Source organism: Rattus rattus, chromosome X (genome assembly GCF_011064425.1).
Source record: "Rattus rattus isolate New Zealand chromosome X, Rrattus_CSIRO_v1, whole genome shotgun sequence".
NCBI lineage: Eukaryota > Metazoa > Chordata > Mammalia > Rodentia > Muridae > Rattus > Rattus rattus.
This window is the reverse complement of record NC_046172.1, coordinates 86006699-86026949: the sequence shown is the minus strand read 5'-3', so window position 1 is coordinate 86026949 and position 20251 is coordinate 86006699. Positions and strand designations below refer to the sequence as shown.

The window sequence follows — 20251 nt, the reverse complement described above, 5'->3', positions numbered from 1 at the left end:
GGCTGGCTGAGAGGGGAGACGGGCGAGCGGGTGCAGACGGTAGCACCAGCTACCTCTCACCATGCCTGGCTTGTCCGGGGGGCACTGGCATTCACTTCCCTAGCCCCTCGCGGGCTGCGGTGCAGTGTCTTCCCTGGTTTTCCAGCTGAGCCGATTCATCTGAGACCCGAAACCTCCCACCCCAAACCCATTTCTTCCTCCCCTCTCCCTCCTACTCCACACTCTCACTTCCCCTCCACACACTCACTCTTCCTCCCTTTCGAACATCCACGGACAGACCTCCCTAGCGCGCGAGCGCCAGGGAGGAGAAAACCCTAAACAGGGCGGACGGAGCTTCTCCTGAAGGATGGGATCCAGACGCTCGGGCAAGTAACCTTTGGAGGCGACAGAAACCCTCGACCCTGGCAGCTGCCCAGGCGGACCCCAGGGACGTGCAGCTGAACTAAGCAGGGCTTTCTTTGGCGGCGGCGGCAGCGGCGGCGGCGGCGGCGGCGGCAGCGGCGGCGGCGGCTGCTGCGGTCCTTGAAGCGACACCCCAGCCCAAACCCAGGAAGGCAAAGAAGCCCCGGGTACCGGCGACTGCAACCCCGCCTCTCCTGGCCGGTACTGTAGTAGCTTCATTTCTTCACCTTCCCATACCCCGTGTCCCTCCTCCCCTCCCCGGGGCAATTGGAAAGAGTAGGACTTTGATTTTCTTGGACAAATTGCCATCTTCCCGTTTTCATAAACTTAAGGCGGAGGCCTGGGCTGCGTTGGTAACTTTGATTTCCGAGATATAAACGCCCGCAGACCCACAACTGCTCGGTGGGAGGAACCCTGCGCCCACCTCGGATCCTGGGCAGACGCACCCCCCCACCCCCACGCCCTCGGACACCAACCTCAGCGCCGGATAGCGCTCTTGCATCTCTCCCCTCCCCCTTCCTCTGCCCGCCCCGGGACAGCCCTCCAGCTCTGCCAAATCCCCGGGAGCCCACGGATCTTGCCAGCAACTCAGACTTCTGCCTGCGATCCCCCCTTTCTCTCCAACAGGCCTCGAAGAGGCCAGAGTGGCCCCCCCGGATCCCGGAGGGTGCGTACCAGGCGGGAGCTCCCTCCGCAGTGAGCTGGGCGCGCTGGGGGGAGGTCCTTGCGCATGCCAGGTGCACAGACTGCGCGCTCGCCTGCCCCAGTGCCGGTGCGCTGCGGCGGGTCGGGCAGTGCCTGAGAGGCTGCGCCCCCACAGCCTTCCGCGTCCGCGCCCCAAGTACACTTCCGACTCTGCTGCTTGTGGCCGTCTGGGGCGTGCGAGCGCCACTCGATCCGCAGCCCTGCGCCGCTGCGGCCAGTCCCGCTTGGCTAACTTTGAAAGGGGAAAACTGAGTAGCCGGGCTGGAGGGAGGGGGCTCGGGGCTGCGCGGCGCTCCCTGGGCACCCCGGAGCCCCCGGGCCCCCAGACAGTCTCTGCTGAGACCACTACAACCTCAGCATTGGAGCCCGCGCGGGTTCATCCCGCGCGCCGCCGGGCCGCCCTGGGCGGGACTCCTCCCGCGGCCTCCGGGGCCACCGGGCGCGCGCAACAGGCGGCCCGAGCCGGCGGGAAGCTGGAGCGCCGGCGGCGTCGGTCTCGGAGGGGTGTGGAGAGGCGAGGCCAAGCAGAGCCCCGCGCAGCCATGGAGTCTCTCCTGCTGCCGGTGCTATTGCTGCTGGCTGTACTATGGACGCAGGCGGCCGCCCTGATTAACCTTAAATACTCAGTAGAAGAGGAGCAGCGCGCCGGGACTGTGATCGCTAATGTGGCCAAGGACGCGCGGGAGGCAGGCTTCGCGATGGATACCCGACAGGCTTCTGCTTTCCGCGTGGTGTCCAACTCGGCTCCGCACCTGGTGGACATCAACCCCAGTTCGGGCCTCTTGGTCACCAAGCAGAAGATTGACCGAGACCTGCTGTGCCGCCAGAGCCCCAAGTGTATCATCTCGCTAGAGGTCATGTCCAGCTCAATGGAAATCTGTGTGATTAAGGTGGAAATCAAGGACCTGAACGACAATGCTCCCAGTTTTCCGGCCGCACAAATTGAACTGGAGATCTCTGAGGCAGCCAGCCCCGGCACACGTATCCCACTGGACAGCGCATATGACCCGGACTCAGGCAGTTTCGGTGTGCAGACCTACGAGCTCACGCCCAACGAGCTGTTTGGCCTGGAAATAAAGACGCGGGGTGACGGTTCGCGCTTTGCTGAACTCGTGGTGGAGAAGAGCCTGGACCGCGAGACACAGTCACACTACAGCTTTCGCATTACGGCGCTCGACGGAGGCGACCCACCACACATGGGCACAGTTGGCCTCACCATCAAGGTGACCGACTCGAATGACAACAACCCGGTGTTTGGCGAGTCCACTTACTCAGTGAGCGTGCCTGAAAACTCACCTCCCAATACACCTGTCATCCGCCTCAATGCCAGCGATCCAGATGAGGGCACCAACGGCCAAGTGGTCTACTCCTTCTATGGTTATGTCAATGACCGCACGCGTGAACTCTTCCAAATTGACCCACACAGCGGCCTGGTCACTGTCACCGGTGCGCTAGACTATGAAGAGGGCCACGTGTACGAACTGGATGTGCAAGCCAAAGACCTGGGGCCCAACTCTATCCCTGCACACTGCAAAGTCACTGTCAGCGTGCTAGACACTAACGATAACCCGCCAATTATCAACCTTCTGTCGGTCAATAGCGAGCTTGTGGAGGTGAGCGAGAGCGCCCCCCCGGGCTATGTGATTGCTCTGGTTCGGGTGTCTGATCGCGACTCCGGTCTAAATGGACGTGTGCAGTGCCGCTTGCTGGGCAATGTCCCCTTTAGGCTGCAGGAGTATGAGAGCTTCTCCACTATTCTTGTTGATGGACGGCTGGATCGAGAGCAGCATGACCAATACAATCTTACTATTCAGGCTCGAGACAGCGGTGTGCCTATGCTGCAAAGTGCCAAGTCTTTTACTGTGCGTATCACAGACGAGAATGACAACCACCCACACTTCTCTAAGCCTTACTATCAAGTCATTGTACAGGAGAACAACACTCCTGGCGCCTATCTGCTCTCTGTGTCTGCCCGTGACCCTGACTTGGGTCTCAATGGCAGCGTCTCCTACCAAATTGTGCCATCACAGGTGCGAGACATGCCAGTCTTCACCTATGTCTCTATCAATCCCAACTCTGGTGACATCTATGCGCTAAGATCCTTTAACCATGAGCAGACCAAGGCATTTGAATTCAAAGTCCTGGCCAAGGATGGTGGCATGCCCTCCCTGCAAAGCAATGCCACTGTGAGGGTCATTATCCTCGACGTCAACGACAATACCCCGGTCATCACTGCCCCACCTCTGATCAATGGCACTGCTGAGGTCTACATTCCTCGAAATTCTGGCATAGGCTATTTGGTGACTGTAGTTAAGGCAGATGATTATGATGAGGGCGAAAATGGCCGAGTCACCTATGACATGACAGAAGGTGACCGAGGTTTCTTCGAAATAGACCAGGTCAATGGAGAAGTCAGAACCACTCGTACCTTTAATGAGAACTCCAAGGCTTCCTATGAGCTTATAGTGGTGGCCCATGACCATGGCAAGACATCTCTTTCTGCTTCTGCCCTTGTCCTAATCTACCTGTCCCCAGCTCTTGATGCTCAAGAGTCAATGGGCTCTGTGAACTTATCCCTGATTTTCATTATTGCTCTGGGCTCCATTGCCGGCATTCTCTTTGTCACTATGATCTTCGTGGCAATCAAGTGCAAGCGTGACAACAAAGAGATCCGGACCTACAATTGCAGGTAGAGCCAAGTTTTCTTTATTTTTGTCTGTGTTTTGAATGAGTAAGAAGTGTGTATTTGTGTCTGTGTAAAACCCCAGTGCTTCTGTTTCCTATTTAAATGCATGCAGTGTGCCCACAATGCTTCTTTGTGGAGGGTGAGAAGTTTGTGACAGTCCAAGTTGATCAATTCTTTTGATCTGACAATTTGCTGGAAGACAATCATTTACTGTTTGAATGGATTTTGTCACATAATGATGATGAGCAGAAAAGCAATTATCATTTTAAAATTTGCACAGCTGTCTCCAGTGAAGTTAAGGTAGAAAAATGAGGGGGAAGGAGGGAGAATCAAGGAGTGAGAGAGGAGGGAGGGAGGGAGAGGAGGGAGGGAGAGAGATTTTCATATTTGTAGCAAAAGTTCTATGGGATCATATTTGAAAGGCTTGATTTCCTGGAGCACAGTGTGATGCAGACAAGTGCTGAAGGGAGATGGTGTCCTGGCAACTGTCTTGTCCTGCTATAGGGTTACAGTCCAGAGAGAGATCTCAGAGGGAGAGTTTATGATGGGAACCAGAGAGGAGGAGGAAGAGAAAGCAGTGTGGGGGGTGTGGTGGTGGAGCAGGTCATTAGTGGTTTTGAGTGATTCTTGGCTTGTTTTGTATCTAGTCCCCAGACATATGGCTGTACAAAGTAAAATTCTGTCAGGCATCTGTATGTTTTCAAATATCTGCTTGGTTGGTGTATGAAGACCAAACATCCCAATGAGAAATAAGACTTTGCATCCAGATGTTTCAGTAAAAATAGCAATCTTCTGGAGTTGGCTATGCTTTCCTCTAAAGAGGCACTGTGCTGTGGCATTAAGATCTTGTCTCTACCAGTGGATGTCACTATGGGCTATTGTGTTACAGTTTCTCTGAAGTGTGTGTAGGATGTGTGTGGGGGTGGGGAAACACGAAGAGAAGAAAAAGAAGAGAAGTAGAAACTTGAATGGCATGTAATGTAGCATTTTTCATCTTGATTAACAACCCATTAGAGGATTTTGCTGAAGACTTCCTTGCAATTTGATAGAAGAAATAAATCTAAGATTTTCTAGAATCCTACTTAGGACAATGCAGATTTTTTTTTCCAGCAGTGTCTCATCGAAACAGTTGAAAAAAGTTATTTTATGTATGTATGTATGTATTTATTTATTTATTTTTACTTTGCTGAAAATGAATGATGCTGCTATTTCCAGCCAAGGTGTGTGTGTGCTTGTGTGTGTACTTTCAACACACCTACACATTCACTGTATCTTGTACCATCTGTGCATGCATGTTAATCAGTCAAAATATGTTCCTGTAGGTCCGATTTGTATCTGACACCATCTGAAATACACACTTCTGTGAATCAGAGCTCCCTGAATATGTAACAGCCATGCAATTATTGTTTCCCTTTTACTATTCTCTGCATTACACAAGTTAGTAGACAAATGCTAACCACACATGAATATCAATCAGGTGCCATAAAAGAGCAGCTGCAATGCCTCATAAATGCTTTAATCCTGTTACTAGTGAAATGGCCATGACTTTTCTTTCCTTCAGTACCAAGTCACTTCAGATGGGAGAAATGGAAATTAATATTGCTCGTACCTTTGAAACCTGTGACTGCCAGTGGCGATTTTTATAGGAGAAAAAAAATGCAGGCTCAATAAAAATTTATTTATATGGAGATAATGACAGAGGGGACTCTTTTTAAGCCATTTTCTCAGCATAAAGTAAATGCATAAGACCCTTCCCATGATGAAAAAGAAATCAGCTTGAAATAAAGATATCGAAGGCTTTGCCACTTCTTGGTGATATATGACTAGAAGTAAGAGCTCTCTCTGAGAGCTTGCCAGGGAGATCATTAAACAAGGAAGAGCATTTGAATTGAGAAAAAAAGTGCAAAGCTCAGTGCTCTCCAACTTCACCCAAATGTGTATTTTGTAAAGCACCCTTCCCTGTGATGGCTTGCGATTAATGAAGTACAGTTTAATTAAATAATTGGTCAATACAGAGTGGACCATGCATTGAATGCCTCTGAATAATTGGATGGGGCATTGCCAAACTTACCCATCATGGGTAAACAAAATGATTAGAACTTCCCATTGATTCAGTAAACAGATTAGAAAAGAAATGTAACCCTAGTCCTGAAGTTTGGGGGGTTTTATCTGTCCCTCGGCCTCTGTATCATCAATTTGCCATCATTTCAAGTCAGACTGGGCAGAGTAAAAGGGTGAGGTGAAATAAAGTGCTTAATCTCTAAGTAGATCCTGGGGACAGAGCAATAATTTGCCTTGGTAGATATGGGTAGATATGCAAACTCCCCATCTGCTCAGACTTCTTAGAATCCTAAAGTTCAGGAGAAGCTTATCTTTCTATGTGATTAGGCAGGGTTTTCTAGTTCTTTGCTTCTGCAGGACCTCTTCCTGAAATGCATTCATTTATGAGACTTGTGAGATGATGTGCAATTGCTGCTTGAATTGGGCTCCCCCCCCCCTTTTTTTTTTGTATTCTGACAATTAGCTTTGTCAACTGGGAGAATACAGACACACTCTTTCACTGGTAAAGTCCAACCTGTGTTATTTATTAACCTTATTGTTTTGCTGATTATTACTCAGAGATTGAATCCTCAAACAATAAGCTGAAATCATTATGTGCAAAGCAATACATGACATTGAGAATCTGGCTACATTTTAATGTATTTCTTTTGACAAGTCTCTTAATGCTTGGTTTCTTTTTGCACGTTCCTCGGTCTGTGTGAAAGTGTTAATTAAATTGAGCTTTTTATGTTCCAGTTGCAGCACAGCTGCTTGTAGGTACACCTGAATGGAGAAGGATGCTGAATGCACTAACCTTTAAATTCCTTTGCAGTAATTGTTTAACCATCACTTGTCTCCTCGGCTGTTTTATAAAAGGACAAAACAGCAAGTGTCTGCATTGCATCTCGGTTTCTCCCATTAGCGAGGAGCAAGACAAAAAGGCAGAGGAGAAAGTGAGCCTAAGGGGAAAGAGGTAAAAAGGCATTTTCCCCTCATTCAAATGGGTTTGGCTATCAGATTTCTCTAGGAGAGGAGGGGGAAGGGTGGAAAGTAGAAGGGAGCTGGGCTAGGGCCCGGGAGGAGGGTGTGGGTGAGCAGAGTTAGGTGCTGTTGGAAGACAGGGTCTGAACCTTTAGTCTAAAAGTGATCAGTTTAATCACAGAGGAAGCTGTTCCATGGTGTTTGCCACCTTGCAAATTCCTGGAGACATTTGGCACGGGTTTTTCTGAATTCCCTCCATCTCCTTTCCTGTTAAATTGGCACTTACTTTTTACCTTACCCAGTACTTCCTTTAGGTTCCAGGGAAGCATCAGATTTGAGCATTTTCATGCTCTCCCCCATAGGCTCAACTTTCCCCACCCTCACCCCTGCTTACTGACCACTCAGAATGAACAATTTCTAATTGTAATGTGAATTTTTCTTTGGGAAGGGGTGGTGGGAGGCGGGAGGTTAGTATGTTTAATATGAAAACTTCATGGCCCTCAGCTTGTTTTCGCATGCAAAAAAAAGCACAGGGAGAAACACGATGATGTAATGCGCCAGAATAAGGAGCTGGAGCAGAGATGGGGTGCAACCCTCTGGGGTGCTTAATGTTTATTCATCAGTACATGGTCTGGGAAGGTGTTATCTATTCGTGCTGCCTTTTCTGTCACATAGAATCGCTGAGTACTCCTATGGGCATCAAAAGAAATCAAGTAAGAAGAAAAAAATTAGTAAGAATGACATCCGCCTTGTACCTCGGGACGTGGAGGAGACAGACAAGATGAATGTTGTCAGTTGCTCCTCCCTTACTTCGTCCCTCAACTATTTCGACTACCACCAGCAGACACTGCCCCTGGGCTGCCGTCGCTCTGAGAGCACTTTCCTGAATGTGGAGAACCAGAATACCCGCAACACCACTGCCAACCACATCTACCATCACTCCTTCAACAGCCAGGGCCCACAGCAGCCAGACCTGATCATCAATGGTGTGCCCCTGCCTGAGGTGAGTGCGGCAAAGTGGTTCTGTGAAGTCTTCCCAGGTCTCTTTCTAGAGCTGCCATGGGCCATTCTGGAGGCACACCCCTGTCTAAGCCCATTTTCACACTCAGCCCTTGCTAACAGCATTTAGGGACACATAGTGATTCAACATAGAGGGCTTTTGTCGTGAAGGGTGGTGTTGCGAGTCTGAACTCAAATGGCGAGCCTTGGCATGCCTTCATAATGTCCCAACATAGTAAAGAATTCCTTCACCTGTTGCCGATACACATGCTTAAAACCCAGTGCTACCAGCTTGGAGATTAAAGCAATTTAGGGTTGCCAAGCAGTATTGAAAATGAGTGAATCCAAAAAAGAATAAAAAAAGAAAAAGAAAAGAAAATGAGTTGATCCTTGTAATGTTTCAATTTCATTTTCCTCCTGTGGTTCAGAATCCTAAAGGCACTCCACCCTTTGCTTTTTTGACCTCTATCATCTATCCTGCTGAGATGGTGGCCAATAAGGATACAAGCAATAAAGTTTTAAAAGTCACATCGCTAGTTCTTAGCAGTTCTGGTAATGTTTGACAGTTGAGGAGATTGAAACTGTCACTAACATGAATATTGTATGAAGTAGCCATGCATTTGAATTAACTGTTTCCCTTCAGTTTGGGTGTTTTCCTGGAGGTGGTTTTGCAAAAAACACAAGATGACCAAATATTTGTGGGTTATTCAAATAATTTTGGAGAATAGGTTGATATACCAGTGATGGAGATGCGGTTGGGGGTAGGGGGGCTGTGTAGAAGGCTATAAACAAGTCCTTAAGTAGGTTTCATTTTCCTGAAATGCTTAAGTTCCTCTTTGGTTGGAAATTTGATGTACTGGGAGACATGCTCTCTTCCTAGTTACTATGAAAGCTATTCTGTAGATTTCAAGTGGACTTCCAACAATTTTTCAGGATACTTATATGGGCATCATCTCATTAGAAACTGACAATCAGATATCTTGATAGATTTCTCTTTGGTGGAAGATAAAGCAAAGGTTTAGAGATGCCGAGGAACTTGCTCAGCCTCCAGAGCAGATCACACAGAAAGGGAGGAGTAGAGCATCTTGCTCTGTACTTCTTAAGTGTTCGAGTAGTACTGCCTTTAGAAACGATACAGACCGATATAGCTAGGCAATCATGGGGACAGAAAAAGGACTTATATTGTTTGTTTCAGTTTTGTAGGGCAAAGAATGCTTAGGACCATTTACATTGTTTCATTGTGTCTCCCAGTTCTGGGAAAATAATTCCTACTGAATTAAAAGCACGGAAAAAGAAGCACCAGCATTTTGAGTATATAAGTCTATAAACAAAGAGTTATTGAAAGTCTAGTGTTGTGTCAGGTAAATTCGGTTCTCAGTATTAATGACCCTTATTACTGCTAGGGTCTCATAAACTACTTAGAGAGATACGGTGGACCTCTAATAGTGCAGCCATGGAGATGGAGAGGTAAGGGTTTATAGTGGAATCAAATAGATCAAGATTTTGAATTCAGGAGTCACCTTTTACTATGGAACCCCTTCGGGTCCTCTGTTTTCTCATCTAAAACAATGAGTAATTCTATTATGGAAAGTTTCCAAGGAAAAATAAAACATTTTGAATTGCAAAGAGTGTGTGTGTGATTTATAAAGGTAAAATTTTGTTTTACTTGAAAATTGGAGAATTACCATTGGTAATGAACTAGTCACTTGAGTATGTCTCTCCAGTCTCTATGACCAAAGAGGAATTTAGGCTGGTTCTATGTAAATAATAACTACACAATGGTGTAACCAGACTATTGATGTATAGTAATCTTTGAACAATGAAGTTGAAAAATGCTAACATTATGTATTCGATTGCTGCCTTGTTATTGTTCAGGGAGGTGGACAAAAGTATTGAATCCTGAAGATTTGATGATCATTTTACGATCAATTCAAGGTCCTGAGAAAAGAGAGCCATGCTGTCTATTGAATATGTGGCAGAAACAGGAGATAGTAACTGATTTTTTGGTTCACCTAATATCTTGGTGTCTTTTTCTGAGTTTCTTCTAAGGGCAGGGAAACAAAGAATTTCAGGAAGCTAGTCTCAGTTCTGATGCTTTCCCTGCCTTTTAAAGCCAGATCAACCTCTAAACAGGTGGTTTTCATTGTGGGATGCTAAATGTTACTATTTCATGCTGTGGAATTCCTAGAATAATTATGTTCTGATATATTTCCTACCTTTATAATTTTCCCATTAATAAACTAATCCATCCAAGGAACAATTCACTTATGAAGCAATTATAATACAGAATGATTCATGCTATGATGTAGTAAGTAGATGATTCTATGGAAATTTCTCTAAATCATGTTCTGACATTGAAATTATCCTTTATATTAGTTCATGAAACCATTTCTATTCGTTATTTAACGCAACCCACTAGCATTTATTGCATGTATAGAATGTGTCAGATATTGCATCTGCTGTTTGCTAGTGATGCAAAGATAAAACTCTTGATCTTTGACATCAGAGAGCTTAAAAGAAAAAGAGAACGCAGTTTTAATTTTGGATGGTGTCCCTTTCCTAAGCATATGATGTGTGACATTCTTACTCTTCAGATCGGGACCATTAGATTCTTCTGCTGTGTTACCTTTTACGACACACACTCTTTATTATTTGAACAGCGATAAAGCTTATTTGAAATAGCAATTAGACAAGACTCAGAACTACCGTATTGCCCCTTGCTGCTTCCAACTCCACTTCACTTTGAAATGGATCAACACTGTATTAAATCAAATTGCTAAGTACTTTTATAATGCTCAATTCCCCAGCTATGTAGCAGGTAGCTTGGAGATTCCAAATATGTGTAAGAGGAAAGAAGCTCCTGCTTTCAGAGTGTTCACAGTCTAGCTGGCAAGCCAGGATCTTTCCAAGGATTCAACTGCTGAGGAGGAAATAAAAAGATAGTGTTAATCACCTGTTCCTTTGTATGCTACTTAGTATTTCTCCTTCCAAGGCAACCGGGATATCATTTTTATGCAAATTTGCTGCTGAGCTATCAAGGCTTGGTGCTGAATTGAATAAAGGTGGCTTTTGTTTAGGTGCTGTGGCTCAAACGGAGAGCTCCGTGCATGTTAGTCAAGTGCTCTACCACTAATTACCCTTATCCTTGAGGATGACTTTTCTTTTTTGAATCTGTAAACCTAGTTACCTTTGAATGTTGTCAGGTATAAGAACCTGGGAACATGGCTTTGAATGTGGTTAGGTGGGGTTAGGTAAAGGGAGTGGAGCATTGGTCTAGAAAATTGGAATTTCTTGTGCTGCAGAGATAGTCTCCCATAGAGCCAGAAATGAGTATTTTCCTGTCCTCTGCTCTGGCTTGGCATGTCAGCCACAGCAATTTGAAGATTTTTGTATACGAATGTGAGGAGGTAAAGATGGAAGGCGTCTTTACTGTTTGCATAAGGCTTTTGTAGAATTAGTGATGTCTTGTACCTTTTAAATATTTTAACTTCAAAGGTGAGGTTCAATTCATTGGCATCCTAGTTTATATAGCTTATAGAGTTTATTTGTAAATGAGATTGTGTGTGTATGTGTGTGTGTGTGTGTGAAAGAGAGAGAGATACACACAGAGACAGAGAGACAGAGAGATACACACAGAGACAGAGAGAGAGAGAGAGAGAGATACACACAGAGACAGAGACAGAGAGAACACAGAGACAAGAGACACAGAGAAACACACAGAGACAGAGAGACACACACACACACACAGAGACAGAGAGACAGAGAGAGATTTTGAGAGAGAATGAATAGTGGGAAAGAATAGAGAGGCCAGAAGTAAACACACACACATACACACACACAGAGAGAGAGACAGAGAGAAAGAGAGAGAGATAGAGAGAGAATGAATACTGGGAAAGAAGAGAGAGCCCAGAAGTAAACACTCACACACACACACACACACAAACACACAGAGACAGAGAGATAGAGAGACAGAGAGATACACACAGAGACAGAGAGACAGAGAGAGATACACACAGAGACAGAGAGACAGAGAGAGATACACACAGAGACAGAGAGACAGAGAGAACAGAAAAGAAAGGAAGTTGAAAAGAAGAAATATATTAGGTTTTTTGTAGCTTGCTAATATTTTTCTAAAAATATCTGAACTTTTTCTGAGACTCTCTTAGTGTGACATGTTTTTTATTCCTTTTGATAGTATGTAAATGGAAGCATGAATAGTGGGTGCCTCTGGGTGCTAAAAAATGTTATTCATTTGTACATTATTGTTATTGTATGGCCCTTTTGCTCAGTAGGGGCTCTGGTCATTAGAAGGAGCAAATAGAACTCATGTTTTCCCTATGAAGAATTGAGCTTTGGGTAAAGTCTGTCTCTTTTTCACATTCAGGATGGGTGAATGGTCCAAAAACACTTAATGTTTTGTGAGATATTTTCAAGTTTTAGTTTCAGATGCTGAATGATTTAAGGTTGACAACAATTCTGCATGAGGGATAATAGGCAGAAACTTCCAGAATGTCTATATAGATGCAAGGGATTTCCGTTTTGGCTTACCCTCAATCTTGAATTTTCTTTCTTTCTTTCTTTCTTTCTTCCTTTCTTTCTTTCTTTCTTTCTTTCTTTCTTTCTTTCTTTTTTTTTGTTTACTTGAAGCCATTTGCTGGCAAACTATAGCATCTTTGATGTGAAACATCAGGGGTGTGTGTGTGTGTGTGTGTGTGTGTGTGTGTGTGTGTGTGCACGCTCAGGGGTTTTCTTGCTTTACTCCAGTTGTTTGTGAAATGGATTTTTTAAGTAGTAACGTAACAGAGAAAGAATCTACAGAACAAGGATATTTGTGCAGTAAGCATAATGAATGCTTCCAGTTGTCCTACAAAATGTCTGAATACGTGTTCGTGTTATGGCAAATACACAGTACCACTTGCAGTTTTAGATCACTAAATTCTAAATTTACATCACTAATTCTAAAACCAACAAACATTTCCTTCAGTGAACTTAGCTTAAAAAAAGTTTCCTTGTTATTATGGGAACTTGGACTCACTCAAGTTATATCTATAAAGGTCAAAAGCAATTCCGAGGCAGTAGAAAACAATGCATTCTGGTACCACCTTTGGCTTTCTTCAAAGCTCAAGGGCTCTACCTCTACTAGTGGATATTCTTGGGCTACCCATTGCCTGCTGTATGTTTACTGGGCCCATTTGTTTCACGTCTAGCTGAGGTAGGGTGTCTCCCAGCGGGCGTCAGCTAGCAAGATGTGTTCCAGAATAAGCTATTCCTCTGTCGTTTCCATGCAACTGCTGCAGAACTGAGTTAGTTTACATTAGTATTTGCTAATTTATTATTATCATTCCTTATTGGCAATTAACTGGTTACCTGAGAGATCATCTCTCTCCCTGTACACCTTCACTGAAGTTGAGCTTAGCCAGAGTGCTTGCTAATGATCCTGAGATTTTTCTCCCCGGGGATCTGGAGGCAGGACACTTTCCAGAGAAAGCTCTGGGGCTTTGGAATGCCTCTTATCACAGGACCTTTACGGTTCAACCTGCTTTTCTTTTGTTAGTCAGACTTACAGAGTGAAAGGGCAATCCCCTTTCCTCCCTAAACTTGCCCTGCTCTACTGCTGAATCCACATACTGGGCCCAGCGATTGAAATTTGTAGCAGATAGCTTACTAGGAGGAGTTAGAGGAATGAAAAAAAGATGGAGTTACCTCCTGGCAAAAAATAGAGTCTTTTATTTATGATCCTGCAGTAGACCTGAGGTACCTGCTTGGACTTTCAGATGTTGACACTTTTGCTTAAGAGTCTTACTTTCCTCGGCTTAGGGGAGACCAGGCTTGGTTGGATAGTGTCTCAGATGTGGATAAATAAAAGCATCTGTATAAGAGTTCTGTGTCTGAGAGACGGGAGGCTGCTGCTGGAGCAGCCATTTCTCCCCACTGAGAGGAGGCTGGATATCTTGATGTGTGACTGGCTGGCCTTTAATGTGTGCTTCATTTACTTCAAACAATTGAGAGGTTTGAAGTGAAAGTCCCAGCGCGTCAGTTGTTTGTAGAGGGAAATGCTCTTCAAGTTTCATTTCCTGTTGAGTATGAGGAGTGATTTTTGTGTGGGCTGCGTAGTGGGGTCACCAGCTTCCAGTTTACTAATGCCTGCCTGTGTCCCCCAGAGGAATGATGAACAACAGGCTTGTCAGTGGCTTCCCATGAAGAAGCTTGTTTTGGCCTTCATTTAGTGTTTTGCTTAAAACATTGGCTGTGACCACAAAGCACCATAGAATTCTTGAAATAGTTCTTAGAAGGGACTCTATGTTCATGAAAATGTGGTTATAGAAAAGCAAATGTCCTAGACTTGGTGGGCAGCTGTGTCCTCACGGCTCCAGGGAGCCTGATGGAGAAGAGTCCCAAATTTAAGCCCAGCCTGGGCCAGAGTGGGAATTAAAGACCACCCTAAACAACTTACTGGACCCTGAGACCAAAATAAAAAGTAAAACAGAGGGTCTGAGTATGTAGTCCAGGGGCATACGTGATCCTCTATTCAATGCACAGTACCTCCCACCCCAAAGTAAATCTTTTGCCCACGTTCAGACATTTGTGGCCAAAGTATACCCCAGGCAGCATTCTCCCTCAGAATAGAAAACCGTCAGTCCTCTCCCGGAGTATCTACTGGATGAACCTTTGTTGGTTGGGGCATTCCTGAAAAGCTGATAGTCTGTGACTGTTTGTTTTGCAAATAAGACCCTTTGTTAGTTAACTGTGGTGGCCTTCTGTATTTAAAGAAACCTAGGGTGGATTCCTTCTTAAGGAAAGGATCCTAACCAAATATGAACAATCACCTCTTAAATGATTTCCTTTGGAAGTCTGGAGTTTTACATATTTTGCTTGTTTAAAGCCGGGCTCCTTTCCTCGGTAAGATTTAGGAAAGCATTGAAAGCTGGTGTAAATTCCTTGTTCCCTTGGATTCTCACAGGCTAATTTCTGGTTGATTTTCTCTTAGTTAAAAATCTAATTGTGTAAGAGTTAAAATATATAGCATGTAGACCAGACAGATACATGTCATTTCAATTTAACAAATGTTAATACTTTATTTGCTACATACAGATCTAAAACACTAAAATACAAATGGATAACTTCCCCCAATTCAGCCCTACTTTTCCCCTCCCGCTACACACACTCTTCCTAAGCCTATGGCACAAAACTGCCAGGAATGTTTTTAGTTCTTTCTACTGTCTCTTCTAGAGTTCACTCCTCCTCCTCCTTTTGATGTAGGATGTAAAACTCCTCTGCTCAATGGGGATTTCCTGGATTGGGTACAGCCTAGAAATTACTTTGAAAGGTGAAAGGATTCCTCCATAATTTTTATTTAAATTGAGTATTTGGGAAGGAAGAGAATGGATTTTCAGATGAAAGAAGACTGGCAGACCGACAAACAAGTGTTAGGAGCAGCCACTGTGAGACTTGAGACTTAGACAAGAAGTTTGGTGTCAGGCCTGTGTGCTTCCTGAGCCTGGCATTACTGGACTAGGCCAGAGTTTCTTACTGTCAGATGCTTAAGCACCGTCTTCATGTGCATAGTCTTCGGATGCTCCATTAAGCCTCTGAGTGCCAGGGTGGCCAGTTTTCAGCTTCTCCCACTGGGCCCCATCTGGCCGTTGTTCTGTGGCAAGCTGCTCTCCTTCAGCACCACCAGTAACTGGCCTTGGCGGCCTCACATTTCTAGATTGTTTGCTCCTAAATCTGATTTCCAGAGCATGAAGGGCACCTCTTCTCGAATTGTAGTTTGTTCTTCTGGACAAAATGGATTCCCTACGTAAGCTGGTAGGGGGAAATTTTTAATAGAAATGTTAGATCTCTCTCTCTCTCTCTCTCTCTCTCTCTCTCTCTCTCTCTCTGTGTGTGTGTGTGTGTGTGTGTGTGTGTGTGTGTGTGTGTGTGTGTGCATGTGCCCAGGTGTGTGCAGTAGGATGTTAAGAGACACATCTATGATTTTTAGATCATCAGAGCCTTCATCATTCTCTTACACTCTGCTAGTTGCCTATGTGAGAAAGTTAATACTATTGTCCTGATGGGAGGCCAGGGGTAGACCTTTCCTGGATGACTTTTAATTCAGAATTCTGAGTGAGGAGCTGTCAAATAATCACTGTTGCATGCGAGTGCGAAGCTCAGCTAAAGTGTATCCTAGAGTGACTGTGTTTAATTCTTTGGAAGTTATTTCCCGAGGACTGTTTTTCATTTTTTCTTTTTGGAGTTTGTCTTTGTTTAAAACCTTCCTCTCTCTCACTAATTCCCATGGTTTGATTTGAAGAAGTCTGACTGGTTTAGATTGCCAATATGCATAGGTAATTTGCTATAAAACCATTTCTGAGGAGGATGCGTGAGTATAGGGAGACTGCCTGTAGTCAGAGGGATTGGTTTAACCCTTGAGCAATTTTTTAATAAGTAAAAATCTCTGTGCTATAACATTAATATTTGAAATTTGACACCTGGGAGAGCAGTGGATGCATTTGGCTACAGGAAATGCTTAATGACTTATTGGAAGACTCAACTCCTTCTTGGTGTTGCCAGTCATAGAGACAGTGATGGCATGGGCATACTGTACTCATAAGACTGGCATTGACTGTAATTTTGCTTTACTGATCATGTCTTCAATCAGAGCTTTTTCATTTTCTCAAGGATAGATTTTTTCAAGTGACAGAGTATGTTGATGGTCACGTTGGTTCCTAAGAGTTTAGGAACGAGAACATGTTGACATCAGTATTAAATGATGATGTTTCCCTTTCATAGTGGGATTTTACCTGGATTTTTTTAAAGTTTCAAAACAATTTCAAGTAGCAACTATGTTTTTAGAAACAAATATCAAATTCTACAGAAGAGACACCAGTTTTCTTCATGGCTTGAGAGCTTGCTATTAGGATGTGTGTTCTTATAACCCTAGATCACTCTTTTTAATTTCACCTTTACTGCTAATTCTTCAAAAATGGAAAAAGGGTGTGTGCTTCATTGCAGTCACAGTGTAATATGAAGTGGAAATAAAATGAAATTGCTTTTTCACAAACTATGCATTGTGTGGTGACATGCTAGAGACAAGTTGTTAGAAGCTGGGACGCCATCATGGCTGTGATATTGGGAGTTCTTGCTTGGCACCTACATCTGATCATCAGGTACCCGTAAGAAGAGATGGTAGTAAGTGGAGAAAATCTGAACTGCAAGATTTGTGGACTATATACCTCTTATAGTTGGGGGACCTGATAAAAATGTATTGAAAACATTTTGCCCTCCTAACTCTGTGAGCCTGGAAAACTCCATCAGTATAGTTCTTTCTAGAATGTGACTGACCCCAAGTCAACTGCATCCCCAAAGATGACGATGTAGCCATCTACAAGTCCTGTAATAGGGACTAGTTTCACTAGTAAAACTGAAACAAAATTCAAATTCTCAGAAAAAGGACTTTTGCTTTTTTGAAACTTGTTATTAGTAAGGAATTAAGAATCTAAGATATGAAGAATTTTGAAGAATTCAAACAAATACCAACTTAAAACAAACCAGAAACAATAGGAAAAGGGACTGGATTCATAAATCTCCAGTCTCTCAGATGCCTCATCTCAGGAGCAATTGCATGGACTTCTGCAGTAATGGTTTGAAGAGCTTCATAAAGCTGATTGCAGTAAGGTTTGAGTCTATAGATGTCATTATTAATTTTGTTGGTTGTATTGAGGGCAAGAGCTATGCCAGTGACAGGGTAGGGGTGACTTCGTAGCATTTAAATGAAGATAGCATATTCTATATAATCATTGGTGGAATATATCATTTGAGTATATGTTTCAGTCCAATTCCAGTTCTTCCATAAAGGCAGCAATGAGGGTTCCCATCTTCTTTTACTTAGCATGTACTTGTTCTAGGGATAGTCTTGCCTGACTAAATAGGACTTGGCAGAGAAGACAGATTCATGTATCTCTAAATTCTGTTGATGATTATCACCCTACCTAAAAATTTATAAGCTGGAAGTTAGCGATCTTTCCTTTTAAAGCCAGCTATTCTTGAGAAAGGTTTTTGTGTATATTGACAAAGTATCTAACTTTTTATACCATCAAAAGCAAACAGTATAGAAATAAGCACCCTTTTATTCCATTCTAAGGTCAATCTAATCAAATTATGCAACTTCTAATACAATTGTTTGAAGTTTCCACTTGGGAAGTTTTCTCATTTTAATACCTTGCAGCTGAGATAAATATTTTAGTTACAATGCACGTTTAACAATATGTCTCACCGATTGTCATTCTTCGTGGGATTCATTGGCACAACAGGCAGTTTGGCTTTGCTCATTTTGTTGTTTGCTATAGATTATCAGCAAAGAGCCAGAATTCAATAAAAATGTATTTTTGTGGTGTTATTTTTAATTTCAGTCCCTAGGAGGAGGCTAACTTGGACTTGCAAAATCAATACGGGGCATTTGGGGTTTTACTTGAGAGCCAAAATCTGAGGTACATTTCTTGCAAACTGGATATTATTCCAGAATTATTAAAACCAATACATGTCGGAGGTTTGTAGATTGCATTCAGCAGGATTTGGGCATTGTTTGCAGTAAGACAATCTCTTTCTTTTAGAGAGTCAGTGACTACTTCAGGGGTTAGGGAAGTCAGTGGATACCAATTTGAGAAGTGGTGTTCTACTGAAAACCTCTGAAGAATCATTTTTAGTAGTCTTTTGAGAGACAGGCTAGTTGTATATCATTCCTTTTTCACACTGTCAGCTGTTTATTGACTGTCTTCTGCTCCTGATCAGTTTAGCTCTTTAGTGGTTAAAGATCCCTGCTTTTACAGGATATTCACCGACATAAAACCTGCTTTGCGATGAGGATTGGCTTGTACAGCTTAGTGAGTGGAAGTACTGGTTAGTAGTCAAGAGTTTTTTTTTTTTAATTTGTCTTGAAATTATGTATCCACTCATCAGCCACTAAATATTTGCAGTTTTCCTTACCATTCTCCTACTCAACTTGGAGAAATAGAGACAAAGGAAAGGAAGTGCTTACCTTCCTAGCTTAAATGATCAGACGCTACTAGATGGTGCTATGTAGTTGGTTGACAATGAGAAAAATATTTTGAAGAACACAAATGTTGAGAAAAGATTTTATATTCATATAGCAATTAAATAAAATACATTCATTCAGTTTGCTTTAGAGTTTTATTGGAGCTGTTTGGTAAATGGAAATCTTACACATGTAAGGTCCAGAAGTTGGTATTTTGGTGTCTCTATACACTGTGAAATGATTTCCATAATCAATCTAATTAATGTATCCACCATCTTATATGTCACTTTAAAAATAGCGAGAACAATTAAATCTTAACCTCCTGGCAAATGTCGAGTACAATGAAGCGTTGTCAGCTATAGTGACTCTTCTGCATATCAGACACTTAGAGAACATTTTTATAGGCAAAGTTTGGTACTGTTTGGTCAGTTTCTTCCTACTTTTGAGAATCCCAACCTCAAGCAACTACCATTCTGATTTGCTTCTATGAATTAAAAGTTCTATATTTTATTAATTCATTAATTCTTCAAATATTTGTGGAATGCATAATACACTCTAGTCACTACTCAAAGCACTAGAGCTATAAAAGTGAGCAAAAGACATTTCTAGCTCCTACTGAATTTATATTTTATGAGTGGAAGAAAACAAATAAACAAATAAATAATAGTATAAATAAATACAATTTCAAAGGTGATGTGTAAATATAAGAATGCGTAAGTCATATGTGTTATACCAAGAAGCAGAACTATTTTTAGGAAGGTCAGGGAAGCTATCTCAGATAAAGGGACATTGCAAAATACCCTTATATAAAAATAACTTACAAATCAATAGAAAGGCAAACATTAAGATATAAATGTAAGGTGGACACAAATAGGGAATTCATAGAGAATCTATAAGAATGCAATAGATGTGCAAATATTTCAGTTTTAACAATCAGATAATAGGCATGGCATATGAAAATATTTCAGTTAATCAGGTAATAGAAATGGAATGACACTATTAATTTTTAATTGCAAAAATGATGCATGTTCATTACTTAAGAGATCAAACAATACAGAAGTATATAAAATATAAGCTAAAGTCTCCACAACTGTATCTTTACCAACTTATCACCTTAAACAATCACAGACAGTAATTTGATGAGCACGATCTCAGATTTTACTCATTACATTAACAAGGTTTATAGAGCAACAATATGCAGGGGTGCTAAGGGTGTGGTAGGATATATTGCTACATAGAGTAGAAGCAGTGAAATTCATGACTTTCTCTAATGTGCATTTTGGCAATGCACATTAATAGCCCTATAATATCTATTTTTACTTTTGGAATTTATCATAAGGACAGAAATTTTAGATTTGCATTGTAATCTGTGGGGTTACAGTGTTAATCTCAGTATAACTTATGGAACTAAGACGTTGGGA

General features: G+C 42.9%; 1 protein-coding gene across 5 annotated transcripts in view; it reads left to right on the top strand.

Annotated features, from left to right (window-relative positions):
• Positions 1-1572: 1572 nt before the first annotated feature.
• Positions 1573-20251, top strand: part of Pcdh19 (protocadherin 19) — a 100640-nt gene continuing 81961 nt past the window's right edge. For 2 of the 5 annotated variants that reach the window (XM_032889699.1, XM_032889698.1), the window contains exons 1-3: positions 1573-3796; positions 6666-6806; positions 7490-7817. In XM_032889699.1, the coding sequence (XP_032745590.1) occupies positions 1650-3796; positions 6666-6806; positions 7490-7817 (2616 nt within the window). In that variant the 5' untranslated portion in view covers positions 1573-1649. The remainder of the gene's footprint in view (positions 3797-6665; positions 6807-7489; positions 7818-20251) is intronic. The other 3 variants (XM_032889700.1, XM_032889702.1, XM_032889703.1) reach the window with 2 other exon arrangements.